Here is a 26,192-nt window from a genome sequence, read left to right on the forward strand (position 1 = left end):
GGCCCTTCCTTTTGGCTTTGAATTGGAGCCCTCTATAACTCCCCCAAGGCCCGTATTAAAACAGGAAATGTTATTTCCAATCCCTTCAGGGTTGCCCGCTTTCGCCTTACTTATTCGCTCTTGCCATAGAGCCAATGGCTATATTAATCAGATCTTCTGTATTAATACAAGGTATACAAATTGGTTCTGTCGAGGAACGTATCTCGCTTTACGCAGACGACACCCTTCTATACCTAGGAGACCCAGAACAATCCCTAACGGTAGCACTAGACTTAATACATACATTTGGAGTGTACTCAGGCTTGAAGATCAATCATGGGAAATTGGTAATGATGCAAATTGATGACTTTACTAAACCTACATCTCCCTATCCCCTTAAATGGGTTAAAGAGTTTAGATATCGCGGTATAAATATTACAGCACAAGTCACAGATTTTTTTACATTAAATGTAAACCCCATACTAAATAATTTTAAGCAGAAAGCTCTGGTCTGGAGAAACCTCCCACTCTCCCTGATTGGACGCATAAATCTTTGAAAAAAAAAATTCTTACCTGAATTTCTGTTTATGTTTCGCCAATCGCTCATAATAATTCCTAAAAAATTATTTCATACTTTACAGTCCCATATAACCTCTTTCATATGGCAGGACCAACCCCCCAAAATTGCATTGAACACGCTTCAGTTACCTAGTGATCAAGGTGGACTAGCTCTCCCAAACCTGTACCTCTACTACTGTGCAGCAATACTAGTCTCTGTACAGTGGTGGTTCTCCCAAGATGCATACAATCCAGCTGTTGCCATGGAAGCTGCCCGTTTGGGATCTTATGAGAGATGAACTCTATTAGTATTCAGAGGCACAGGCAGTGATGGTAGAATTACAATGCCAATGGCCACTACTGTGAGAATTTGGCTTGATATGATCCGTCTTAAGGGAGGAGGTAACTACTTACCTCTGCATTCTCCTCTTTGGGATAACCCTAACTTAACCCATTTTATGGAGATTCCGGATCCACTACTGTGGACACAATATGGAATAAAAGCGCTACACCATATAGTTGAGGATGGGAAGCTCCTTACATTTAATCAACTTAAACAAACTTATTCTTTAAAAAACACTATGTACTTCCGCTATCTCCAAATACTTTGGTTCCAAAAGCCTTTGGTTCCCAATTCCCGGGCGGTAAAGTGTCCCATATGGAATCCTGTCACTTAGAAACAACGTTGATGAGTAAAACATTAGATAAACCACTATATATTATGAATTGATCAACACAGAAACACAAGGCCTCTAAATTGTAAAAATAAATGGAACATAGATGTCCCTGACATAGACGATCAAGACTGGGAAGATATCCTAGACGAATTTATAAAAATACCGATCTGCTGTAGAGAGAGACTAATACAGACCAAATTTCTACATAGATCCTATATGACACCAGTACAGATGCACAATATTTCTCACGCTAACAGCGCGACATGTCCGAAATGTAACAATGAAGATGGCACCTTTATACACATGTTTTGGTCCTGCCCAATCATCCTTAACTTTTGGTCTGATGTCTTTCAAGTAATCAATAATAGATTATCTCTACATCTAACACTTACACAAAAAAAAAAACCTTGCTGGGGATATTAGGTGAGACTACATCTAGTAAACACTCCCAATATCTGATCAAGATACTATGCCTCTACGCTCGGAGAGAAATACTTAGAGTCTGGAAGGGTAATGCTGGCCCATCGACAAACTATTGGAAAAAAATGTTAACGGGATACTTCCATTATACAAAATGACATATTTAACCCTCCTGGTGGTTAATTAAAACCGCCAGGGGGCAGCGCAGCGCTATTTTTGAATATTTTTTTTTTTTTTTAAACCTGTAGCTAGCCTAGCGCTAGCTACATGACAGCCGCTCTGCAGCGGCATCTCCCTACCCTCTTAGATCGCCTCCAACGATCAAGCCCGTCCGGAAATACCGTTCTGAACAGGATTTCCATTAGGGCTTCCCCCGTCGCCATGGCGACGGGCGGGGTGGCGTCATCAACATCGTGACGTCAAAGGGAGTCCCGATCCACCCCTCAGCGCTGCCTGGCACTGATTGGCCAGGCAGCGCACGAGGTCTGGGGGGGGGGGGGGGGCGGCGCAGTGCGCCGAGCGGGGGCGATCGAAGTGCACACGCAGCTAGCAAAGTGCTAGCTGCGTGTAGCAAAAAAAAAAATGATGCAAATCGGCCCAGCAGGGCCTGAGAAATCCTCCTACGCGGCATAGCTCAAGCTCAGCTCGGGCTTACTGCAAGGAAGGTTAAGCAGGAATTGCCCAACAAAATTTGATAAAATTTGGGCTCACTGGCTTGACCATCCGGAATTAACATCAGAGATTCCCATAGATTCCTAAACACCAAGAAAACAATCTCATTCCCGTGGAACCTTATGTTACAGATACTAGCACTTGCACCTGAGATGTGTGGTTGGGGTAGCGACCTGGAGACTCTTCCTCTTCTTATTCTTCCTCTCTTCTTCCTCTTCCTCTCTTCTTCTTCTCCTTCATCCTTACTAATCTTTCTTTCTTCTTCTCCTTACCTACTCCCCTCTATCCTCTACCTAGCATGCAGCTAAATAGTCTTCTGCAACAATATTCCATGATCAGTTGCACCACTTATCTTAGTACATTACATGACATTGATTATATGATGTTTATTGTATAATTGTCAAATATTCTTTCATTGTGATATGATGCCATATTAACCATTTCAGCCCGCCGGTATTTTTCACCTTACGGACGAGAGGAATTTTCACCTGTCAGCGCTCCTCCCATTCAATCCCCAATAACTTTATCACTACTTATCACAATGAAATGATCTATACCTTGTTTTTTCTGCCACCAAAGAGGCTTTCTTAGGGTGGTACATTATGCTAAGAATTATTTTATTCTAAATGCATTGTGATGGGAATAATAAGAAAACAAAATTGAAAAAAATGCATTATTTTTCAGGTTTCAGCCTTATAGTTTAAAAATAATTCATGCTACCATAATTAAAATCCACACATTTTATTTGGCCATTTGTCCCGGTTATTGCAACGTTAAAATTATATCTCTAGTACAATGTATGGTGACAATATTTTATTTGGAAATAAAGGTGCATTTTTTCAGTTTTAAATCCATCACTAATTTTTAGCCCATTATTTCATATATTTTTTCTTCCCTAAAGTCAGTAGGTGTACTTTACTATTTGGCCACAAGATGTCCCCGCTGAGCAAAAATCCTATTAGCGTACTTTGTACGCTAATTAGGATACAATGTGTTGTCACATTGTAACTAAGGAAGTGACGCAGGTTCCATCGAAATCTGTGATCACATTGCCGGCGGGGAGATATTGAATGGGAACATTGTTTCCATTCATAAATTTAATGATCGGGCGGCAGAAATTAGTTGCAGGAGATAGCGCAGAGATATTCTATGTAAGCATGAACACTGTTTTTAAACAAATACAGTGTTCATTCTCGGCAGACATGCTCGGATTGGCACAGGAGACTTTTGTCTCCTGCAGCCAATCCCCCCCCCCTGCTCCCAGCAACAGTGCGATCGCCTGCAAACCCCCCAAACTGCAGGGACGTGACTAGCGTGTCCCTGCGGCTCTAACAGCTGCCATTGCGGACATGAAGCTCACATCCGTGCGGCATAAATGGTTAACATGTCGAGCTGTTTTGTATGCATTCAACCTTCTCTGTATTCTATCTATGGTTAAGTGTTGTATAGTTGGCCTTACGGCTTTGTTAAAATCATTAAAATGATTTGTAAAAAAAAAAAAAAAAGAATTCTCTAACAGGAAGTGATGATGTTTCTCTATTTGCAGGGCGGAGTCCAGGCATCAGGAACCTCTCAGAGACTCATCTCTCGGTATCCACAGACTGTACAACGGATGGTGATGTCACTGGACAAGAGTCTCCTGCAGATATCCTGGTTACCCCAAATATTCCCCCAGACTCCTCTCACCTGTCTAACCCTGAGGGGCCTCATACCCAGTACAGCTCTCAACCTGCTGGGGGGTCTTATTCCTGTTCCACATGTGGGAAAGGTTTTGTATGGAAATCACGGCTTGTCAGACATGAGAGATCTCACACTGGTGAGAAGCCCTATTCGTGTGCTGAGTGTGGGAAATGTTTTGTATGGAAGTCACGGCTTGTCATACATGAGAGATCTCACACTGGAGAGAAGCCTAATTCATGTGCTGAATGTGGGAAATATTTTGGGACTAAATCAGAACTTGTCTCACATAAGAGAACTCACACTGGGGAAAAGCCCTATTTATGTGTTGAGTGTGGGAAATGTTTTGCACATAAAGCAGGCCTTATCACACATGAGAGATCTCACACTGGTGAGAAGCCTTACTCATGTGCTGACTGTGGGAAATGTTTTAAGACTAAATCAGAACTTATCCCACATGAGAGAACTCACACTGGTGAAAAGCCTTATTCATGTGCTGAGTGTGGGAAATGTTTTGGACAAAAAGGAAACCTAGTCGCACATGAGAGATTACACACTGGTGAGAAGCCTTATTCGTGTGCTGGGTGTGGGAAATGTTTTGGGACTAAAACAGAACTTGTCACACATGAGAGAACTCACACCGGCAAGAAGCCCTATTCATGCTCTGAGTGTGGGAAATGTTTTGTACAAAAATCAAACCTGATCACGCATGAGAGATCCCACACTGGTGAAAAGCCCTATTTATGTGCTGAGTGTGGGAAATGTTTTGCACAGAAATCAAGCCTTACTGCACATAAAAGATGTCACACTGGCGAGAAGCCATATTCATGTGCTGAGTGTGGGAAGTGTTTCAGAGAGAGAGGAAGTCTTGCCGTACATGAGAGATCTCACACTGGTGAGAAGCCTTATTCATGCGCTGAGTGTGGGAAATGTTTTGGGACTAACTCAGAACTTCTCACACATGAGAGAACACACACTGGAGAAAAACCCTATTCATGTGCTGAGTGTGGGAAATGTTTTGGGCGTAAATCACACCTTGTCACACATGAGAGGACTCACACTGGTGAGAAACTGTATTCATGTGCTGAGTGTGGGAAATTTTTTAGCTGTAAAATACAGCTTGTGAGACACAAGAGATTTCATTCTAGTGAGATTCCTTATTCATGTGCTAAGTGTGGGAAATGTTTTGTTAGTAAGTCACAGCTTGTCAGACATGAAATATGTCACACTGGTGAGAAGCCATATTCATGTGCTGAGTGTGGGAAATGTTTTGCACATAAATCAAATCTTAAGACACATAAAAGATCCCACACTGGTGAGAAGCGTTATTCATGTACTGAGTGTAGGAAATGTTTTGGGCGTAAATCAAACCTTGTCACACATGAGAGATCTCACTTCGGTGAGAAGCCCTATTCATGTGCTGAGTGTGGGAAATGTTTTAGACAAAAAGGAAACCTTGTCAGACATGAGAGATCTCACACTGGTGAGAGGCCTTATTCATGTGCTGAGTGTGGAAAATGTTTTGGGACTAAATCATACCTTGCCACACATGAGAGAACTCACACTGGTAAGAAGCCCTATTCATGTTCTGAGTGTGGGAAATGTTTTGCACAGAAATCACCTCTTGTCAGTCATGAGAGATCTCACTCTGGGGAGAAGCCCTATTCATGTGCTGAGTGTGGGAAATGGTTTACACAAAAAAGAAACCTTGACAGACACGAGAGATCTCACACTGGTGAGAAGCCTTATTCGTGTGCTGAGTGTGGGAAATGTTTTGGGACTAAATCAGACCTTGTCACACATGAGAGAACTCACACTGGTGAGAAGCCCTATTCGTGTGCTGAGTGTGGGAAATGTTTTGGACAAAAAGGAAACCTTGTTAGACATGAGAGATCTCACACTAGGGAGCAGCCCTATGCATGCTTGAGTGTAGGGAATGTTTTGTAGTGGAATGCATAAGAGATCTCACACTGGTGTGAAGCCTTATTTATGGGCTGAGTATGGGAAATATTTTGTGAGTAAGGGCTGGTCCACATGGACATTTTACTGGCATTAACCACTGCCCCCCCCCCCCCCCCCCCCCCCCCCGGTATGAGTAACTACGTCCCTGCAAAATGCCTAGCTACTTCGTCCCTCCATTAGTTCCCGCTCAAACCCCCCATCCCGCCCACGCTCGCTCGTTACTGCCGCCAATTGGTAGCCGCTAGATCAATGAATGGGAACACAGTTATTAGACGGCGCCTTCATTCATAAAGACAGTCCATGAAGTGCTTCTTGATTGCGCACTAATACTATGCATAGAGAAGTCACCGATGAGGACATCTTGTGGCCAAATAGTAAAATATCTATTTTTAGGATCCCTTTTTACCTACTTTTTACATTTTAAATTAACCCCTGACCTCGCACACTCCCCAATAGTTATCAATTTATTTTATTTTATTTTTTTTGAAAAAAAAATTACAAATTAAAAAAAAAAATCAAATTGTTACCTTAGGGACTGAATTTTTTTTAATATGTATGTAAAGAGGGTATATTGCTGTTACTTTTTATTATGGGCTTCTAATTAGGGATGGAGGCAAAACTGAAAAAATGCACCTTTATTTCCAAATAAAATATTGGCGCCATACATTGTATTAGAGAAAATTTTTAAATATTGCAATAACCGGGACAAATAGGCAAATAAAATGTGTGGAGTTTAATTATATAAGCATGTATTATTTTAAAGCCGTAATGGCCGAAACTGAGAAAGAATGAATTTCTTTCCTATTTTTCCTCTCAAAAAAATAATTCTTAGCAAAAAAAGGGGAAAAACTCTTCGAGGTGAAGTGGTTAAATGTGGTTGTTTTAAAAGTAATGTTTTTAGGGATCTAGTGCTGTCCCATGCAAGTGAATGGGAGCGTTTAGTAGGAGCTTTTGCAGACTTTCATGAAAACCTGGCAGTCTCGCCAAAAGCAACATGCAGCTTTTAGAAGTCATTTGCTGTTGCTGCCATTGGTTTTGATGCCACTGAATGCCAATGAAAGCCAACAATAGCCCTTTCCCTACACTCACTTCCTGCAAAAGCCCAGAAAATGCAACACTCTCCTGAAAGCCTTCAAAAGACGTTAAAAACTTAGCTGTTAAACGCTGGCATTTAAACAAAAAACAAAACCGCAGCGTTTGAATGGGATGCTGAGCAGAAGCTCAGCAGAAGGGTGACATAATGAGGTAGACATGGGTATACATAGTACCCAGCCTAGTTTGAACTTTTTTTTTTTTTTTCATTGTAAGGGCTAATAAACCAGCTGCTTTATCTATGCAAATAAGACAGGGTCTGCAGTTTCATGAAGCCACAGCTCTCCTGAAAAGTACATAAAAGCCAAAACACTTTTTTCTGGCTTTACAGACACTCCTGATCACAAGAGATTGTTGAAAAGACAATTATTTGTTGGGAGCTGAATGACTTAGAATTTACATCACACTGATGTGGCTGCTGTGCACAATTCAGAGTCATAATTTAACTCCATGAAAATTAGAATGTGAGACTCCAGGAAAGTTCTGTATAACATCATTACTACACATACTATGCATTATCTGCTTAGATGACTTTCCTTTAAAGATAGCTTTAAAATGTGGTGCTTTTCATTCAAAACGAGTGCATCAGAATAATATATGCGAAAAAAGAATTTTCCAGGGACTGAATCAGAAAGCTCGTTCTGTTGCAATGCATTATGGTCTGAATCAGAAGGCTCAGCCTGTTGCAATGCATTATGGGTGAATCAGAAGGCTCAGCCTGTTGCAATGCATTTTGGTCTGTATCAGAAAGCTCGGCCTGTTGCAATGCATTTATGGTCTGAATCAGAAGGTGTGGCCTGTTGCAATGCATTATGGTCTGAATCAGAAGGTGTGGCCTGTTGCAATGCATTATGGTCTGAATCAGAAGGTGTGGCCTGTTGCAATGCATTATGGTCTGAATCAAAAGGTGTGGCCTGTTGCAATGCATTAGGGTCTGAAGCAGAAGGGTCAGTCTACCACTAGTGTTGCAGTGAACATCAAATTTTGCATTCAGTACTGGAAATGTGAATTTACCACAAATGTTCATGAAGCGGGCATTCGCAGCGGGCTCCATAGACTTAAATGGCAGATGAACAGCCGCCTTATTTAGCGGTTAATAGCAAAGTCCCCATAGGTGCTAGAAACACCACATTTCTGGGGTATGCTAAAGAGGACAGTAGGAAAAAGAGGGAAAAAATTCAAAAAGTGCTCATAGTTTTGGAGAAAATCTATTTTAAAGTTCTTATTCTGAGTGTGGGAAATCTTATAATGGCCGTCGACTTAAGCGGTTAATATGTATGTTCAGAGTGTAGGAAATATTTTTTTTAAAAAGAGCTTCCCGAGCCTCTTTAACCCCTTGTCCCCCATGCAGGCTGGGATGAGCCAGAATGCGAAGCCCGGGCCGCGTGGGGTTTCAGGGGCAGCCAGCGACTTTAATGTAAAAAATACGAACGCACATTTTTTTTACAAAAAAAAATGCGTTAAATGCGAAAAACTGTCCGCCGACAATCTGTTCTGCCATCTCCACAAGGTGTAAAGATTCTCTGCATATTCAGCTTGATAAGGTAGCGGATGCATCTGTGATGAGCTTCATTGTTCTCCCCAGACTTCTTTTCCAGCCGAGTGGTATGAAAAAATAGCCGATTGGGGCGAGAGGAGAGAATGCAAGGCTGGCGCTTCTCTGCTTACAGCAGAGCATGAGGTGAGCAGAGCAGATAACAGCAGGGTTGTCACCAAAAATAGCCGGGTGGAGCACCCGGATAAAAGAGCCTGGGGAGAACACTGAGCTTTGTGTGTAGCTGCATGGCTGGGAGTCACATTCTGATCACCAATTCTATGTTATATGTTACTGTGACATGTTACTATATGTTATTGCTAGAGGCATTACAGTCCTATCAGTCACTGCTTATTATTAGTGTATACTCTGTATATAATAAGGGGAATACATTATAGTTATATGCACAGACTGGAATCATTGTCTTCATTTTATAGAGGAATAGCATCAATTATATTCTTGTGTGTTGATGAAGCCGACCTCACAGTAGCCACAGAAAGTCCAGACTTTAACATACAGGTAGTTCCGCTAATGTGGAAACTGACACATCCATTAAGATAAGAAGAGAGGAATTTATCTTCCTATTACAAAAAAGAAAAGAGAGACCTAACTGAGCTATAGAAGAATAATATCACCGGGACACTTTGGATCTTAATATTAAAATATCAAACTTTATTGAACAAACAAGCAAAATCGTTAAACACATTTAAAATATAGTCTCCTAGGAAGATATTGATTGTAAACAATACTATCCACCTCTGGATCACAATTACGCTGGACACACTCAGGACTGATATTCAGAGAGATTGGATCACTGTGACTGTGATGGGATCTTCCAGGGATCTCCTGATTTCTCTACATAATTTTAGGGGTAACGTTATAGATCTATATTGTTACGCCCTCATAGAGCAAGATTGGCAACTATTTTACATGATAATACTATAAATATGATAGCAGGAATAGATAAGGTATTAGGAGTCAGATGTATTCCCAGGTCATATTATACTCCAGCACAAATAATGCAGATATACCCCAAATGTAAATTAGGAGATGATGATTGGATACAGGTGTTTGGGCTGGAGGTGAGATACAGGAATTCTGGGGTGGAGAGGGGGACAGGTTATTGTTATATGTGTTACAGTCACTGCTATAGACACCCCAATGCCTCAGTGCTGCGCCCCACATGTAAATTAGGAGATGATTGGATACAGGTGATTGGGCTGGAGGTGAGATACAGGAAATCTGATGTGGAGAGGGGGACAGGTTATTGTTATATGTGTTACAGTCACTGCTATAGACAAATGTGGGAAGCTGTTGCTGGAAACGATTCTGTGTTATGTAACAGCACGGTGGCGTAGTGGTTAGCTCTCTCGCCTTGCAGCGCTGGGTCCCTGGTTCGAATCCCAGCCAGGGTACTATCTGCAAAGAGTTTGTATGTTCTCTCCGTGTCTGCGTGGGTTTCCTCCGGGCACTCCGGTTTCCTCCCACATTCCAAAAACATAGGGATAAGTTAATTTGCTTCCTCTAAAATTGGCCCTAGACTACAGTACTTACACTACATAATATAGACATATGGCAATGGTAGGGATTAGATTGTGAGCTCCTTTGAGGGACAGTTAGTGACAAGACAATATATATATATACACTGTACAGCGCTGCGTAATATGTCGGCGCTATATAAATACTAAATAATAATAATAATAATAATATGTAACAAAATAAATCCTATTAGAATGGAAATCTGATGCATCTCCAAGTATCTCTCCTGTGAGTAAAGCTGCTAATAAAGTTATTCCTCTGGATAATGTGCTGAATATCAGCTGTATATTGTTCCCACAGTGTGACGTGTTCTGTTCCTCTGCATGGACTGTAAGATGTACTATTACCTGTAGTTAATGCAAAATTCATCAAACATTTGTATAGAAATGTATGCAGCTTGAAAATGGGCCAAATTGAATAATGATGAGGTGAGATACGATTGGTCCATTTTCAAACTATCTACATTTACATCAACTTGAATCATTTATATCTCATTGCCCCTCTGTATCTGTAATCTATGGTGTGTATACAGGCATAATTTGGAGCACATGCCGCCCCCATGGAGGTACCCCTCACCTGCTGGGAAAAGGATCTTTCAATAATAAACCATTCTCCTAAAACACAAGCTACATAATGTCACATATGAAATCATTGGCCTTGATTCATAAAGCATTCCCGCATGCTGTAATGCAGAATACAGCTGACTTTACCGAGCACTTAGGAAAATGGCAATTCATAAAATCAGTTACCGCGTGAAAAGCTGAAATTCCTGAGCAGTGAGGTAAATTACTGACTTGTGCGGTAAATACCTCAATACAAGTCAATAAATGTCAATTCATAAAGTTTAGAACATGCGGTAAAGCCCAGAAACATTACTGGCAGCTCAGATGTGCCGAAAACAGTGCAGAGACAGTGTAGAGACTGTGCGGAGCCGTGACTCACAGAAGCAGAGGGAGCTATGACTGACAGGAGCAGAACCAATAGAAACAGCCCCTGTCTCCTGCAAGTCCCGCTGATTGATGTTGATAGGTTGCAAAGGCTTCTCTGGAGAAACAAGCAGTGGAGCAGAGAGAACGGAACAAGTGACAGGCAGCCTATTGGGCCAATCAGAGTGCGGGTATCATGTCCTTTAAAGTGATTGGACCTGAAAGGGCTCAGGGCGGGAGAAGTGGAGCGGGCGTAAAGTTACAGCATAGCATGCGCTCCTGTCACTGGGGTTGATTACGCGTGCGTAGTGTGCAAACAAGGTGCGCTGATGAAATAGTGCGAGTAACAGGAGGTTACTCATGCTATTTCTTTTAGTGAATCAACCCCAAATGCAATATTTTAATGACCTGATTTTTTTTTATAACACAGCCCTTTGTGAATCCAGGCCGTTGCATACATCCCAACCAGGGAATGCTTCATTCAGGAAAACACTGTCTAATACTTCTGTGCAAAACCAGGGATCCTTACTGCAGTGAGCTAGCTAACCAGATATAGCAACAGTGCTTTCTATTAAAAAATAATGTGCAATATGTACAGCATTGAAAAGGTGATCAAACAGATAATATACACACACACACACACACACACACACACACACACACACACACACACACACACACACACACACACCTAAATAGCCAACAATGACAAAACTATATACACAATATACAACTAAAAGCAAGCAGTACCAAATCACAAATCAAGAGCAAATCCGAACAAAATGCAGTATCAAAACCAGGAGAGCCACGAAGTACAGAATCAGGATCCAAAGGCAAGGGGATAAATAGGCAAGGGGTCAGACCAGGGTTATCAGGATACAGGGATAGGTGGTAGGGGTTGGTGAGCCTCTCAGCTGTTTTGTGTGTGGGCGCTTACTCCGAGGTTAGTGAAATCACCTTGCTTGCTTCTGGGGAGGTGTTTGCACGCCGCATGGCGGTTGCGGTGCCTCATTCTCTCTCTTCTCATGCATGTGGACTGTCGCTGTGTGAGTGCACATATTGGGAAGTGCGTGATCCCAGGGTGGGAAGCACAGACCCCGGCTGCTAGCTCTGGTGCCATTCTTTTGTTTCTTAAAGGGGAATCTCAGCCTAAACAAACATAGTGTCATTAAGTTACATTAGTTGTGTTAATTAAAATAGATAGGTAATATCTCTTACCCACCCTGTTTAAAAAAAAAAAAACAGGCAAATGTTTGTGATTTCATGGGGGCAGCCATCTTTTTGGTTGAAAGGAGATGACAGAGAGCATGAGACACAGTTCCAACTGTCCTATGTCCTGATCACCCCTCCCAGCTGTGTGCGCTAGGCTTCAAATCTCAAATGCAAAATTTAAAAAACAAATTGCATCAAAACAGCAGAACGAGAACAACAAAAACATCAGAAATCCCATTATGCTTTGCATCAGCATCAGGGGAAAAATGCCCCGGTAGCTTTCTTCTGTGCAGCTAAAAATGAGGCTTGGGTAAGAAAAACAAAGTTCTGATGCTGTGAAACTGTTAAAGAAACACCAAGCCTTTTCAGTGCTGCTGAGTAGATTTTTAATCTGGAGGTTCACTTTAACCAGTGGCTCTTGTAAATGCAGTGAAAGGCAGATGTAAGGTGTGAAATGGTTGGAGAGGGGGTAAATACAGGACAATGCGGTGGCTTGGGGACAATGTTTACGTATGTGTGTTTGTATTTAGGAGTCGCGGATGAGACCAAACCGTAAGGATGAATGGTGTCTGAATGTTTGTACATGTGTTTTGGAAGTAAGAATTATGGACAAACCCCTTCCCCCCCTGTCTCCTAAGCTAGGTGAGCTTGGGTACATGAAGTGGAGGAGTCAGTCTGAGGAGTAGGGGGGGGGGGGGGGGGACTACAAGGTATAAAAGCACATGTAGGCATACACAGGATTCTATAATAAAGATTAGGTGTTTGATCAAACTATGATGATGGCATTGTCCAGCGCTGGAGGACGGCCACTGAAGGCTGCAAAGCCATTAGCTGACATGGTTCCCATACCACGTATGCATTGTGATGTAAATAACAAACTTGTGAATTAAATACCTTATAAAATGTCTAATCACTAAGGATAACACATGCAGTAAAACAAGTAAGATGTTTGGTATTTTATATCCAGCCTGAAGCTTTGGGTAACTAACAGCCATTGGGAAGGTTACAGAGGGGTGTTTAAAGGGAGAGAGGGAAAGAATGAAGGAGAAACGGAGTAAAGAGAAAAGTTAATGAACCTTTTCAGGAAAGTAAAAAAGTTAATGAAAAAAAAAGTTCCCCATAATTTCACGTGTTGTAAAACAAAAATTCACAATATTACTGTGTATGAAATAATGTAAAGGTTTCATGTATTCATGTATTTTTTTTTTTTTCGACCAGAGAAATCTGATCGATTCTTCCACTTGAACCAATATACCATACACTTATGAACGATTTTCCTATCAAACAATCAAATAAAACTTTCGCTGTTTACATTTTTCTATGTGATTTTTCCAACACATCCAATCAGAAGAAAAACTGAAAAATTGATCTTGATGAAAATTATTATTTTTTTCAACCTTTTATTGAATATTGACATTATCTATACCCCGCGGGAGTCCTGTTCTTGTTCCAGGGGCATTGATATACGTACATTGCCGTGTCAGCGCTATGCATGCTCCCGCATGTTTTCTTGTTGCTGCTTGTTAGTACACAGATCAATGAATGGGAACTCAGTTCCTATTCATCGATCTAAGTGAATGTCTGGTCAATGTCGGGTCAAAAGTGAACGTAAGGTATACATGCATAATAACGCATGTATGCAGTACACAGTAAACAATAGGAATAAAGTATGTGTGTGGGGAGGGACATCTAGTGACCAAATAGTACAATTGCAGCTACATACATCCCATTAAAATAAAAATACATAAAATACCTAATTAATTAACCCCTTACCTCCTATTACATAGTTACCAAAATAAAATAATTAAACCACCTTGGTGGTGATGACGAGCTCAGCTTGTCCATTATCGCCACGGTGGATTGCTCAGCCCCTGGAGGGTCTTTCTGCACCAAATTTTCAGAGGGGGTGTAGCTAGCACTAGGCTACCTACATCACTCCTCCGATCGCCGCCGGCCCGCTCTGATCCCCCCGATCGCTGTTTTTTGCTTAACCCCCCCCCCCCCCCGAAGCTCTCCTCCAGGGGTCGCTATGGCGGCAATCGGAACTGCGCATGACGTCGATGATGTCAGACGTCATGTCCAATCATCGCCATAGCAACACCTGAAGCTATGCCGGAAGTCTTCTCGGCCATTGGGATCTCGGCAAGGTAAATATCGCCGGCGGAGGGGGGGGGGGGGACACAGTGCCAGGGGACTTAGGGGGAGAGTGTAGCTAGCCTATTGCTATATACACTAAAAAATTACATTTTTTTTTTTAAAAGCCACCCGCGGCCACAATAAGTGTAACGCCATGGTGGTTAATAAAAGAAAAAAGTGACATTTTAAAAAAATACATAAAAAGTTACCTTAGAGACTCAACTTTTTATAATATGTATATCATGAGGGTATATTACTGTCATTTTTTGAAAATAACGGCTTGTAATTAGTGATGGATGCAAAACTGAAAAAATACACCTTTATTTCCAAATAAAATATTGTCACCATACATTGTGATAAGGACATAATTTAAATGGCATGATAACCGGGACAAATAGGCAAAAAAACATTTGTGGGTTTTAATTACAGTAATATTTATTATTGTAAAACTATAATGGCTGAAGACTGAGAAATAATGATTTTTTTCCTTTTTTTTTCTTTACATGCTGCCCAATTGTAATTTTGATCTAATTCTGTCTGAAAATGATTAACATTATGGATTGAACAGGATGGGGTTTTTTGGTGGTTGGAAGGTCAGGGAGAACAGTAGTATGTACCCGAGGTTCCAGTACAGGGCCCTAATGGTGTCCACCCTGCGGATACTGCTCTCTCCAGCGCTTGCTTACGCACACCTGTTTGGCCAGTACGCTCCTTCCTGTGTGCTTCCGTCATCCTCCAGGTCCCATACTCTGTGACCCGGCAGAATGCGTGTACTGGAGTAACACCTTCTGGTCACACAGTATAATGCGCTCCTTCCTGAGTGCTCTTGTCATCCTCCGATGCCCAACCTCTGTGACCTGGCAGCATAGGTGTACTGGCGTATCACCTCCAGGTCACACAGTACAGTGCGCTCCTCCCTGTGTGCTCTCGTCATCCTCCGGTGCCCATACTCTGTGACCTGGCAGCATGTGTGTACTGGCGCAACACCTAGAATGGGGATCTCCTATCTGTTGGATACATGCAGCACAGCAGTCACCCTGTTCCAAAACAGGGATCTCCTGCTGTAGGATAAATGCAGCACTCACCCAGTCCCATAACAGGGATCTCCTACCTGTTGGATAAATGCAGCACTTCAGTCACCGAGTCCCAGAACAGGGATCTCCTGCCTGTTGGATAAATGCAGCACTTCAGTCACCGAGTCCCAGAACAGGGATCTCCTACCTGTTGGATAAATGCAGCACTGCAGTCACCCAGTCCCAGAACAGGGATCTCCTGTCTGTTGGATAAATGCAGCACTGTGCTTCCCCAGTCCCATTACAGGGATCTCCTGCCTGTTGGATAAATGCAGCACTCCACTCACCCAGTCCCAGAACAGGCATCTCTGCCTGTTGGATAAATACAGCACTCCACTCACCCAGTCCCAGAACAGGGATCTCCTGCTGTTGGGTAAATGCAGCACAGCAGTCACCCTGTCCCAGAACAGGGATCTCTTGCCTTTTGGATAAATGCAGCACTTCCCTCACCCAGTCCCATAATAGGAATCTTCTGCCTGTTGGATAAATGCAGCACTTCAGTCACCCAGTCCCAGAACGGGGATCTCCTGCTTGTTGGATAGCTGCAGTACTGCAGTCACCCAGTCCTAGAACAGGGATCTCCTATCTGTTGGATACATGCAGCACAGCAGTCACCCTGTTCCAAAACAGGGATATCCTGCCTGTTGGATAAATGCAGCACTGCAGTCACCCAGTCTCAGAACAGGTATCTCCTGCCTGTTGGATAAATGCAGCACTCCCCTCACTCAGTCCTAGAACAGGGATCTCCTGCCTTTTGGATAAATGCAGCACTCCACTCACCCCATCCCAGAACTGGAATCTCCTGCCTGTTGGATAAATGCAGAACTGCAGTCACCCAGTCCCACAACAGGGATCTCCTGCCTGTTTGATAGCTGCAGTAGTGCTGTCACCCAGTCCTAGAACGGGGATCTCCTATCTGTTGGATACATGCAGCACAGCAGTTACCCTGCTCCAGAACAGGGATGTGCTGCTGTTGGATAAATGCAACACTGCAGTCACTACCCAGTCCCAGAACAGGGATCTCCTACCTGTTGGATACATGTAGGACTGCAGTCACTACCCAGTCACAGAACAGGGATCTCCTGCCTGTTGGATAAATGCAGCACTCCACTCACTTAGTCCTAGAACAGGTATCTCCTGCCTGTTGGATAAATGCAGCACTGCAGTCACCCAGTCCCAGAACAGGGATCTCCTGCCTTTTGGATAAATGCAGCACTTCCCTCACCCAGTCCCATAACAGGAATCTTCTGCCTGTTGGATAAATGCAGCACTGCAGTCACCCAGTCCTAGAACGGGGATCTCCTGCCTGTTGGATAGCTGCAGTCACCCAGTCCTAGAACGAGGATCTCCTATCTGTTGGATACATGCAGCACAGCAGTCACCCTGTGCCAGAACAGGGATCTCCTGCCTGTTGGATAAATGCAGCACAGCAGTCATCCAGTCCCCAAACATGGATCTCCTACCTGTTGGATAAATGCAGCACTGCAGTCACTACCCAATTCCAGAACAGGGATCTCCTACCTGTTGGATGAATGCAGCACTCCACTTACTTAGTCCTAGAATGGGGATGTCCTGCTGTTGGATAAATGCAGTACTGCTGTCACCCAGTTCCAAAACTGGGATCTCCTACCTGTTGGATAAATGCAGCACTGCAGTCACTACCCAATCCCAGAGCAGGGATCTCCTACCTGTTGGATAAATGCAGCACTGCAGTCACCCAGTCATAGAATGGGGATCTCCTGCCTGCCTGCACAGAAGGGTATTTAGGAACTTCCATGATCTCTTTCCAGCTGCTCAGCTCCAAGTTCTGGAAAGCATTATTCTACACACACTCTCACCAGTAGCTTGCAGATGATAATGTTGGCTCCTGTGTACAGTTCTCAGTAAATGTGGTGCAGGCGATGAGGAGACAGTGATTATATATCCCGACTTCAGAATAACACAGGAAGCAGAATTCAACAAACACATGAGAGCTACACAGCAGTTTCCAGGAAGGACCCGGCTCTCATCTGCAGGCTGACTAGGAAGTGCCTGACTGGAAAAAATACAGTATTTTATTGGCACAATTACCATACAAATATTACAACATTTGGTCAGAATAAATAAACAGCTTAATAGTTATTTATATAACTGCAATTAGTGAAAATTATCACATCAGATTATTAATGCTTGAATTGAATCATGTAAACTAAAAGAAAAGAAAAAAATCATTAAAATAGAATTTTTTAAACACCGAGAAAGAGGCACTTACTAGTCAGCCTGCAGAGGAGAGCTGGGTCCTTCCTGGCCAGTGTGTTGCTCTCATGTGTTTGTGGATGTCCCGGGATAGTGCAGAGCTGTTTTGTACAACTCACAACAAGCTAAATAGGCTGTTTGTCGGACAGGACACAAGAGAGGAGTGCTGAGCCTGTGTGCAGGGCTGGATTATCCAGGCAGCTGAAGCAGGTACTTGGGGCCCCATAAGCACTGCAGAACCGGCCGGAACAGGAGGGGGCACAGTGCAGGAAGGGGGGCAGCAGTGAGCAGAGGGGAGGGGGGCAGCCCACCTCACCTAGGGCCCCCCCCCTCCAAGCTCCCCTCTCCAGAATGCAGTGCAGCGGCAGCAGCAGGGAATGACTTTCCATTTCCTGGTTCCAAGCACCGGAGCTCTGCAAGCCGCTGGTCTGGTCTTTTCCATTGTTCAATGCTGCTCTCACTGTACATCCTGTGAGAGCAGCATTGGACAACAGAGAAGACCAGACCAACGGCACGCAGAGCTCCGGCACCTGGAATTGAAGAGGTAAGTCATTCCACGCTGCCGCTGCTTCGCTGCATTCTGGAGTGGGAGCGTGGAAGGGGACCCCAGGTGAGGGGGGGGGGGGGAGGCTGTGCCCCTCCCCGCTTCTCCCCATTCCAGGCTACTGGAGACACTTATAGACCTGGCTACCTAAAATGGGGACACCTATAGACCTGGCTACCTAAACTGGGGACACCTATACACCTGGCTACCTAAACCGGGGACATCTATAGACCTGCTTATCTAAACTGGGCACACCTATAGACCTGGCTACCTAAACCAGAGACACCTATAGACCTAGCAACGTAAACTGGAAATACCTATAGACCTGGCTACCTATACTGTGGACACCTATAGCCCTGGCTAACTAAACTGGGGAAACCTATAGACTTGGCTACCTATACTGGGGACACCTGTAGCTGGCTACCTATACTGGGGAAAGGGCTGGATTTACAGCTCTGGAGCCTAAAGGCACAGAAGTTCTGGCGCCCTAAGACCCGCCCATCAGCACAGGCCACACTCACAAGGCAATCCCCTTGTTCTGGCTCTGCTAAGGATTGAGCTTGATCCATACAGGTGACAATTATTATAATAGGAGCCTTATCAGTCCTTAAAGAGAACCCGAGGCACAATATTTAAATCTTAATAGGACTCAGAGGCATGCTTTGTGCACAATGACATGCCTCTGTCTCCTATTGCTGCTGCTAGTCCCCCCTGGCTCTGCTGCCCCCCCTGAAAATATTGCCACGCTAGCGACAATTAGTGTTGGGCGAACACCTGTATGTTCGGGTTCGGGTCCGTTCGCCGAACATGGGCCAGATGTTCGGCATGTTCGGGCCGAACCCTGAACTCCCCCGAACATGCCGCTTTTGGGGGCCCTATGGGGTTGCAGGCATAAGCGGGGAGCATGCCCCGATCGCGGGGGGGGGGGGGTCGGAAATTCCCCCCACCCCCTCCGCTAGCGCTCCCCCCTCTGCCCGCTTCCCCATAAAAAAGTTTGCGTAAAGTTAAATAGTACCGGTGGTGGCTGCTGCAGTGGCTGGCTGGCAGTGGTGTGAGTGAGGAGGAGGAGTCCGAGTAGGACTTGTTGAGGCCGGGCAGCGGGCGGTTCAGCAGTAGTACCCTTGTGGTACTTCTGCCCTTTCTCTAACCTCACGTCCTCTACGTGATGACGCATACGAGGGTACGCGTGACGCGTACCCTCGTATGCGTCATCACGTAGAGGACGTGAGGTCAGAGAAAGGGCGGAAGTACCACAAGGGTACTACCGCTGAACCGCCCGCTGCCCGGCCTCAACGCGTCCTACTCGGACTCCTCCTCCTCACTCACACCACTGCCAGCCAGCCACTGCAGCAGCCACCACCAGTACTATTTAACTTTACGCAAACTTTTTTATGGGGAAGCGGGCAGAGGGGGGAGCGCTAGCGGAGGGGGTGGGGGGAATTTCCGACCCCCCCCCCCCCGCGATCGGGGCATGCTCCCCCCTTATGCCTGCGACCCCATAGGGGGGCTGTATTCGGCCGAACAGAGCCCTGTTCGGCCGAACAGGGGCCCTGTTCGGCCGGGCATTGAGCAGTTCGGGCGAACCCGAACTAAAAGGCCGAACACCATCAGGTGTTCGGCCGAACTCGAACATCACCCGAACAGGGTGATGTTCTGCAGAACCCGAACAGTGGCGAACACTGTTCGCCCAACACTAGCGACAATCTGCTTGTCACTAGTTGTTGTGTTTACCTGAGGCTTGTCAATCAGCCTCTTCCCATTACCACCTCCATTACAGGCTCCCCCCAACGCTCCCCGCCTCTGCTAGCTTCCTCCAATCAGAAGTACTTCCTGGGTCGTGGCTTGGCATCCAATTGAAGGAAGCTAGCAGAGGCGAGGAGCAGCAAGGTGAGCCTGTAATGGAGGCGGCAATGTGAAGGAGGCTGATTGACAAGCCTCAAGTAAACACAACGGCTAGCGACAAGCAGATTGTCGCAAGCCTGGTGATATTTTCAGGGGGGACAGCAGAGCCAGGGGGGATTAGCAGCGGCGATAGGATAGGACACATAGGCATGTCATTGTGCACATGACAGGCCTCTGGGTCCTATTAAGATTTAAAAATTCTGCCTAGGGTTATCTTTAAAGTGAACCGTAACTGAATTACTTAAAAAAAAAAAAAAAGACTTTAACTGACCTAAGGCTTCTACCAGCCCCCTGCAGCCGCCCTGTGCCCACGCTGTCACAAAGCGATCCTCCATTTCTCCGCAAAAACCCTCTGACACCTGCTCTGCGCATGTGCAGTACAAAAAAATTCTTAACTATGCATGTGCAGAATGCTCCTGGCGACTGGATGCGCAGTGGTCAGTCTCCCGGCCACAAGAGGGTCGCTATGCGGAATCAAAGCAGCAATCATCAGGTCAGGTGACAGCTGCCTGTCACACTATGGAAACACCGAGCAGCATGACAGGATTGCCTGGGCAGGGGACACTGTTCAGACGGAGGGAGTATTGTAGTCTCTGCTAGGAAAAGGAGGGCGAGGTTCATAGGTCCCAAGCCTCTGCATTAGGGATCAGTCACTTACTCTCACGGGTAACTGGCTGCAATCCAAGTAGTCTTTGTAACTGCACGCTGGTCCTGTGATGTAAGTGCAGAAGGAATGGCATGGACGGCACTGTAATCTTCAAAAGACCCCCGGGCACAGACTGCACCAATAGAGATGGGGGGGGGGGGCGAACTGGGGGTTAAGCAGAACTGTAGCCTACACACTGTGTAGCTATTCTCCTGAGACCTGAGCCATTTGTCACAGCATTCTCTGCCACAGCCCCTTGCCTGTCACTTACTTTCCAGCCCTGCACCATGTTAAAAAGAACGGGTGGAAACGAGGCTTCTAGTATTCAGCCTAGCTCTGCTCTCTGCCTCCCCCCTTCCACAGACTTTATGGTGGTAGCTCCCCCTAATAGTTCCCGGCAGCCAGAATAGGAAAATAAAGCCAGGTCAGTGCACGCCTCCTGCCCCCCGATGACTACTAGAGCCTGCACACAACTGAAGTGCTCAGGGGCGTAGCAATAAGGGTTGCAGAAGTTGTGACTGCATCGGGGCCCTCCCTCAACTGCAATATTAGCTTTCTATTGGTCCTGTGCTCATAATAATCACTTCTATAGATGCTTTGAATAGTAAGAATCATTAACAATCTGTTCCCCATTCCTTTCTTGCACCTCTGACACTGTAGTTGCCATTGGCAGGTTTTGGTGCACCGTATCAATTGTTATGTATAGAGTGTTAGGGGTCCCCATTGTAAAACTTGCATCGGGGCCCACAGCTCCTTAGCTACGCCACTGGAAGTGCTGCTTCCTGACGTCCTGCGTGAGGCACACAGCAGCCGCCGGAGATCCTGTCAATTGCAGGGGGATACCTGGCATTGCGCTGTAGGCGGTATGGGGTGGGCCAGGTTAGTCATCTTGCTCTCCGATCATGCAGGGGGGACTTTCAGGTGCCGCCTTTTCCCCCTTAAGGCGCCTATAGGCATTTGCCTATAGTGCCTTATGGTAAATCCGGCCCTCACTGGGGACAATTATACTTGGCTATGGTGGAGGGGGGAATCTGTTACTTTGCTTAGGGCCCCATTTGGCCTTTAATCTGGCTCTGCCTGTGTGCTCAGCCTCTCTCTATGCCTTACTTTCCTGAAGCACGCACCGTGCCGGTGACTGTCTGAGAGGGGGAGCATGGAGGATAGCCCCGGGGAGAGGACGCGAGGGAGAAGTCAGGCCGCCCTCCCCGCCGCACAGTCCCAGTGAGGTCGCGGCTACCCCCTCTCTCACAACGCTCAGGGCGGTCGCACAGCTGGCACGCCCCTAGAAACAGGGCTGTGACTAATAATAATAATAATTAGTATTTTCAATTAGTTTAATAATATATGTGATGTGTCTGTAGATGAGGCTGTTGTGCAGCAGCAGAAAATTATAGTAATGATGATAATAATATTAGCTGGCTGAATGCAGGTGATTTCACAAACAAAGGATGCAGTTAGCTAGTTTACCACAAGATGGCAATCACACAAACAGGAAGTTATTGTGCCAAAGAAAGGAAGTAATGTGCCGCAGCAGGGAATAAGTTACAGGAACTGAAGAGGAGACGTTGTTGGAAGAAGTAATTGTATGATTCTTCTTATATCAGCAAATGTATATTTGTTGGGCATTGTAGAGGATGCAGTATACATTGCGGTGTGGGGGATTAGTACAGACATGGATATGGGGAGAGCAGTGGGGAGATTAGTACAGATATGGGGGAGCAGTGGGGAGATTAGTACAGACATGGGAATGGGAGAGCAGTGGGGGGAGTAGTTCAGACATGTGTATGGGGGAGCAGTGGGGGGATTAGTACAGACATGGGTATGGGAGAACAGTGGGGGGAGTAGTACAGACATGTGTATGGGGGAGCAGTGGGGGATTAGTACAGACATGGGTATGGAGGAGCAATGGGGAGATTAGTACAGACATGGGTATGGGAGAGCAGTGGGGGGAGTAGTACAGACATGTGAATGGGGGAGCAGTGGGGGATTAGTACAGACATGGATATGGGGGAGCAGTGGGGAGATTAGTACAGACATGAGTATGGGAGAGCAGTGGGGAAGATTAGTACAGATATGGGTATGGGGGAGCAGTGGAGGGAGTAGTACAGACATGGGTATGGGGGAGCAGTGGAGGGAGTAGTACAGACATGGGTATGGGGGGGGGGGATTAGTACAGATTAGGGTGTGCTTGGAGAGGAGGAGAGAAGCACCAGATGGTGAGCAAGGCACACTGGGAGAGAGGACTGTGGTACTGTATGTGCAGGAGACCACAGCTTATGGGATATTATTACTTTCTAACAAATTATGTTATTTTCTGTACTCTGTTGATTAGTGCTAATATCTTAAATATATAATTTGGAATCCTTTCCAGAATTGAGATCTGAGCTCAAAAAACAAGAGTGAAGTGATCAGCAGTCTATGGAGGAGGGCGACATGATGGGGACAATTAAAGCGGAAGTAGAAGAGACGTATGTGAGGAGTGATAAGCAGTCTATGGAGGAGGGTGACATGATGGGGACAATTAAAGAGGAAGTAGAAGAGATGTATATGAGGAGTGATGAGCAGTCTATGGAGAAGGGTGACATGATGTTGACAGTTAAAGAGCAAGAAGAAGAGACATATGTGAGGAGTGATCAGCAGTCTGTGGAGGAGGGTGACATGATAAAGACAATTAAAGAGGAAGAAGAAGAGACGTATGTGAGGAGTGATCAGCAGTCTATGGAGGGTTTAATAAGAGTAATTAAAAAAGAAGAGATATATGTGAAGAGTGATCGACAGGAGGACCCTCTTACTGAGAGCAGAACAGGTGAGTTATCAACATTAAATATTAAACATCTTTAGTTATTATGACAGTGTCACTGCTCACAGACTGGCCATATTAGGGGTTATGCTATGTACTCCTGTTACATTTTGTCATTTAAAACTCTCTCTCTTGATTTCATTTGTTAACAGCTTACTAACAATAACCGTGTAGACACCCTGATGACTTTGGAGTATATTCTCTTGCTCTGTGGAGGAAGTTTATACCTCATTACAGGCACACTGTGCAGGCACATTACACACATCACACCCCTATTACTATTCGCATTCCCTGTGTACATAGTGTGTTTTTACCTCATTACAGACACACTGTGCAGTCACATTACACACATCACGCCCCTATTACTCCTCACATTCCCTGTGTATATAGTGTGTTTATACCTCATTACAGGCACACTGTGCAGTCACATTACACACATCACACCCCTATTACTCCTCACATTCCCTGTGTACATAGTGTGTTTTTACCTCATTACAGACACACTGTGCAGTCACATTACACATCACACCCCTATTACTTCTCACATTCCCTGTGTACATAGTGTGTTTTTACCTCATTACAGACACACTGTGCAGTCACATTACACACATCACGCCCCTATTACTCCTCACATTCCCTGTGTACATAGTGTGTTTATACCTCATTACAGGCACACTGTGCAGTCACATTACACACATCACACCCTATTACTCCTCACATTCCCTGTGTACATAGTGTGTTTATACCTCATTACAGGCACACTGTGCAGTCACATTACACACATCACACCCCTATTACTTCTCATATTCCCTGTGTACATAGTGTGTTTATACCTCATTACAGGCACACTGTGCAGTCACATTACACATCACACCCCTATTACCTCTCACATTCCCTGTGTACATAGTGTGTTTATTCCTCATTACAGGCACACTGTGCAGCCACATTACACACATCACACCCCTATTACTTCTCACATTCCCTGTGTACATAGTGTGTTTTTACCTCATTACAGGCACACCCCTATTCTCACATTCCCTGTGTACATAGTGTGTTTATACCTCATTACAGGCACACTGTGCAGTCACATTACACACATCACACCCCTATTACTTCTCACATTCCCTGTGTACATAGTGTGTTTATACCTCATTACAGGCACACTGTGCAGTCACATTACACACATCACACCCCTATTACTTCTCACATTCCCTGTGTACATAGTGTGTTTATACATCATTACAGGCACACTGTGCAGTCACATTACACACATCACACCCCTATTACTTCTCACATTCCCTGTGTACATAGTGTGTTTATACCTCATTACAGGCACACTGTGCAGTCACATTACACACATCACACCCCTATTACTTCTCACATTCCCTGTGTACATAGTATGTTTATGCCTCATTACATCCAAAATGTGCAGTCACATTACACACATCCACACCCCTATTACTTAACACATTCCCTGTGTACATAGTGTGTTTATACCTCATTACAGGCACACTGTGCAGTCACATTACACAGCACACCCCTATTACTTCTCTCATTCCCTGTGTACATAGTGTGTTTATACCACATTACAGGCACACTGTGCAGTCACATTACACACATCACACCCCTATTACTATTCACATTCCCTGTGTAAATGTTAAGCTTGGAGGTGTATTCTCCACAGTCAGCATGCAACACATAAGCTGACGTGAAGGAGGTACACACACCAGCACAAGGAAACAGGCTATCCCTAGTATAGTGGAGGAGAGGACTGACTCCAATAGGAGATTGTGGTGCACAGAGCCGGTGCAGATCCGAACAGCCACAAACAACACTTTCGTAATAACGTCTCAGCGCAAAGTAGCGCTGAGCGCATAAACTAGGACTGAGGAGATCAGGACAGGTAGACAGAATGAACGCTTGCTTAACTAGCCACTACTTAGTGACAGCAAGCGTCCACAATAAAACAGACTGGAATGAGGTAGCCAATGCATTTGCAGCAATGGCGTGCCTCACAAAGACAGGACAGGATAGTCAGGAAATAGCAGGATCAAGATAGATGAACGTAACACAGATAAATATACAATAAGTATGATTTCCTAGCGTTATACAATTACAGCTATCAATGAAACTATTTGTAACGTCTGACTAACATATGTATATATCGGCAATGAACCGATATATGACATAAGCAGGAACTCTGACTAAGACTGGAGTAATACAGGGAACAGGACTCAGAAGGATTCGCTATCTCTTCGCAGAGATGAACGCAATCCACAAACAGGACCAGGAACAGGATACTAGCTCAGCACGGGTGCTCACGATACGCGCAAACTACCAAAACGTGCTGGAAGGCTGACTAACTGAACACAGGAAATAAACAGTTCGTGTACGTATATATCAGCGACACTGATGTATCAACGTAACACGAATACAAAGAAAATAACAAAATGCGCAAGTATGCGTATATATTGGCGATGAACCAATATATGACACAAGACAAGCAGAGTAACAACTTCTAGAACAAGAGCAGAACTAGGAGGACTCGCTGACCCCTTCGCAGGAGTCAACGCAGTCCACACGGACTAGGAACGAGGTGGGGCACGAG

General features: G+C 44.8%; 1 protein-coding gene across 1 annotated transcript in view; it reads left to right on the top strand.

Annotated features, from left to right (window-relative positions):
• The window catches only part of LOC137537158 (zinc finger protein 91-like), a 93,973-nt gene that overhangs the window by 16,116 nt on the left and 51,665 nt on the right, over positions 1-26,192 (top strand). Inside the window, exons 3-4 of the mRNA XM_068259281.1 lie at positions 3,853-5,929; positions 23,190-23,590. Coding sequence (XP_068115382.1) covers positions 3,853-5,929; positions 23,190-23,590 — 2,478 coding nt within the window. The remainder of the gene's footprint in view (positions 1-3,852; positions 5,930-23,189; positions 23,591-26,192) is intronic.

Source organism: Hyperolius riggenbachi, chromosome 10 (assembly GCF_040937935.1).
Source record: "Hyperolius riggenbachi isolate aHypRig1 chromosome 10, aHypRig1.pri, whole genome shotgun sequence".
In the NCBI taxonomy this organism is placed as follows: Eukaryota; Metazoa; Chordata; class Amphibia; order Anura; family Hyperoliidae; genus Hyperolius; species Hyperolius riggenbachi.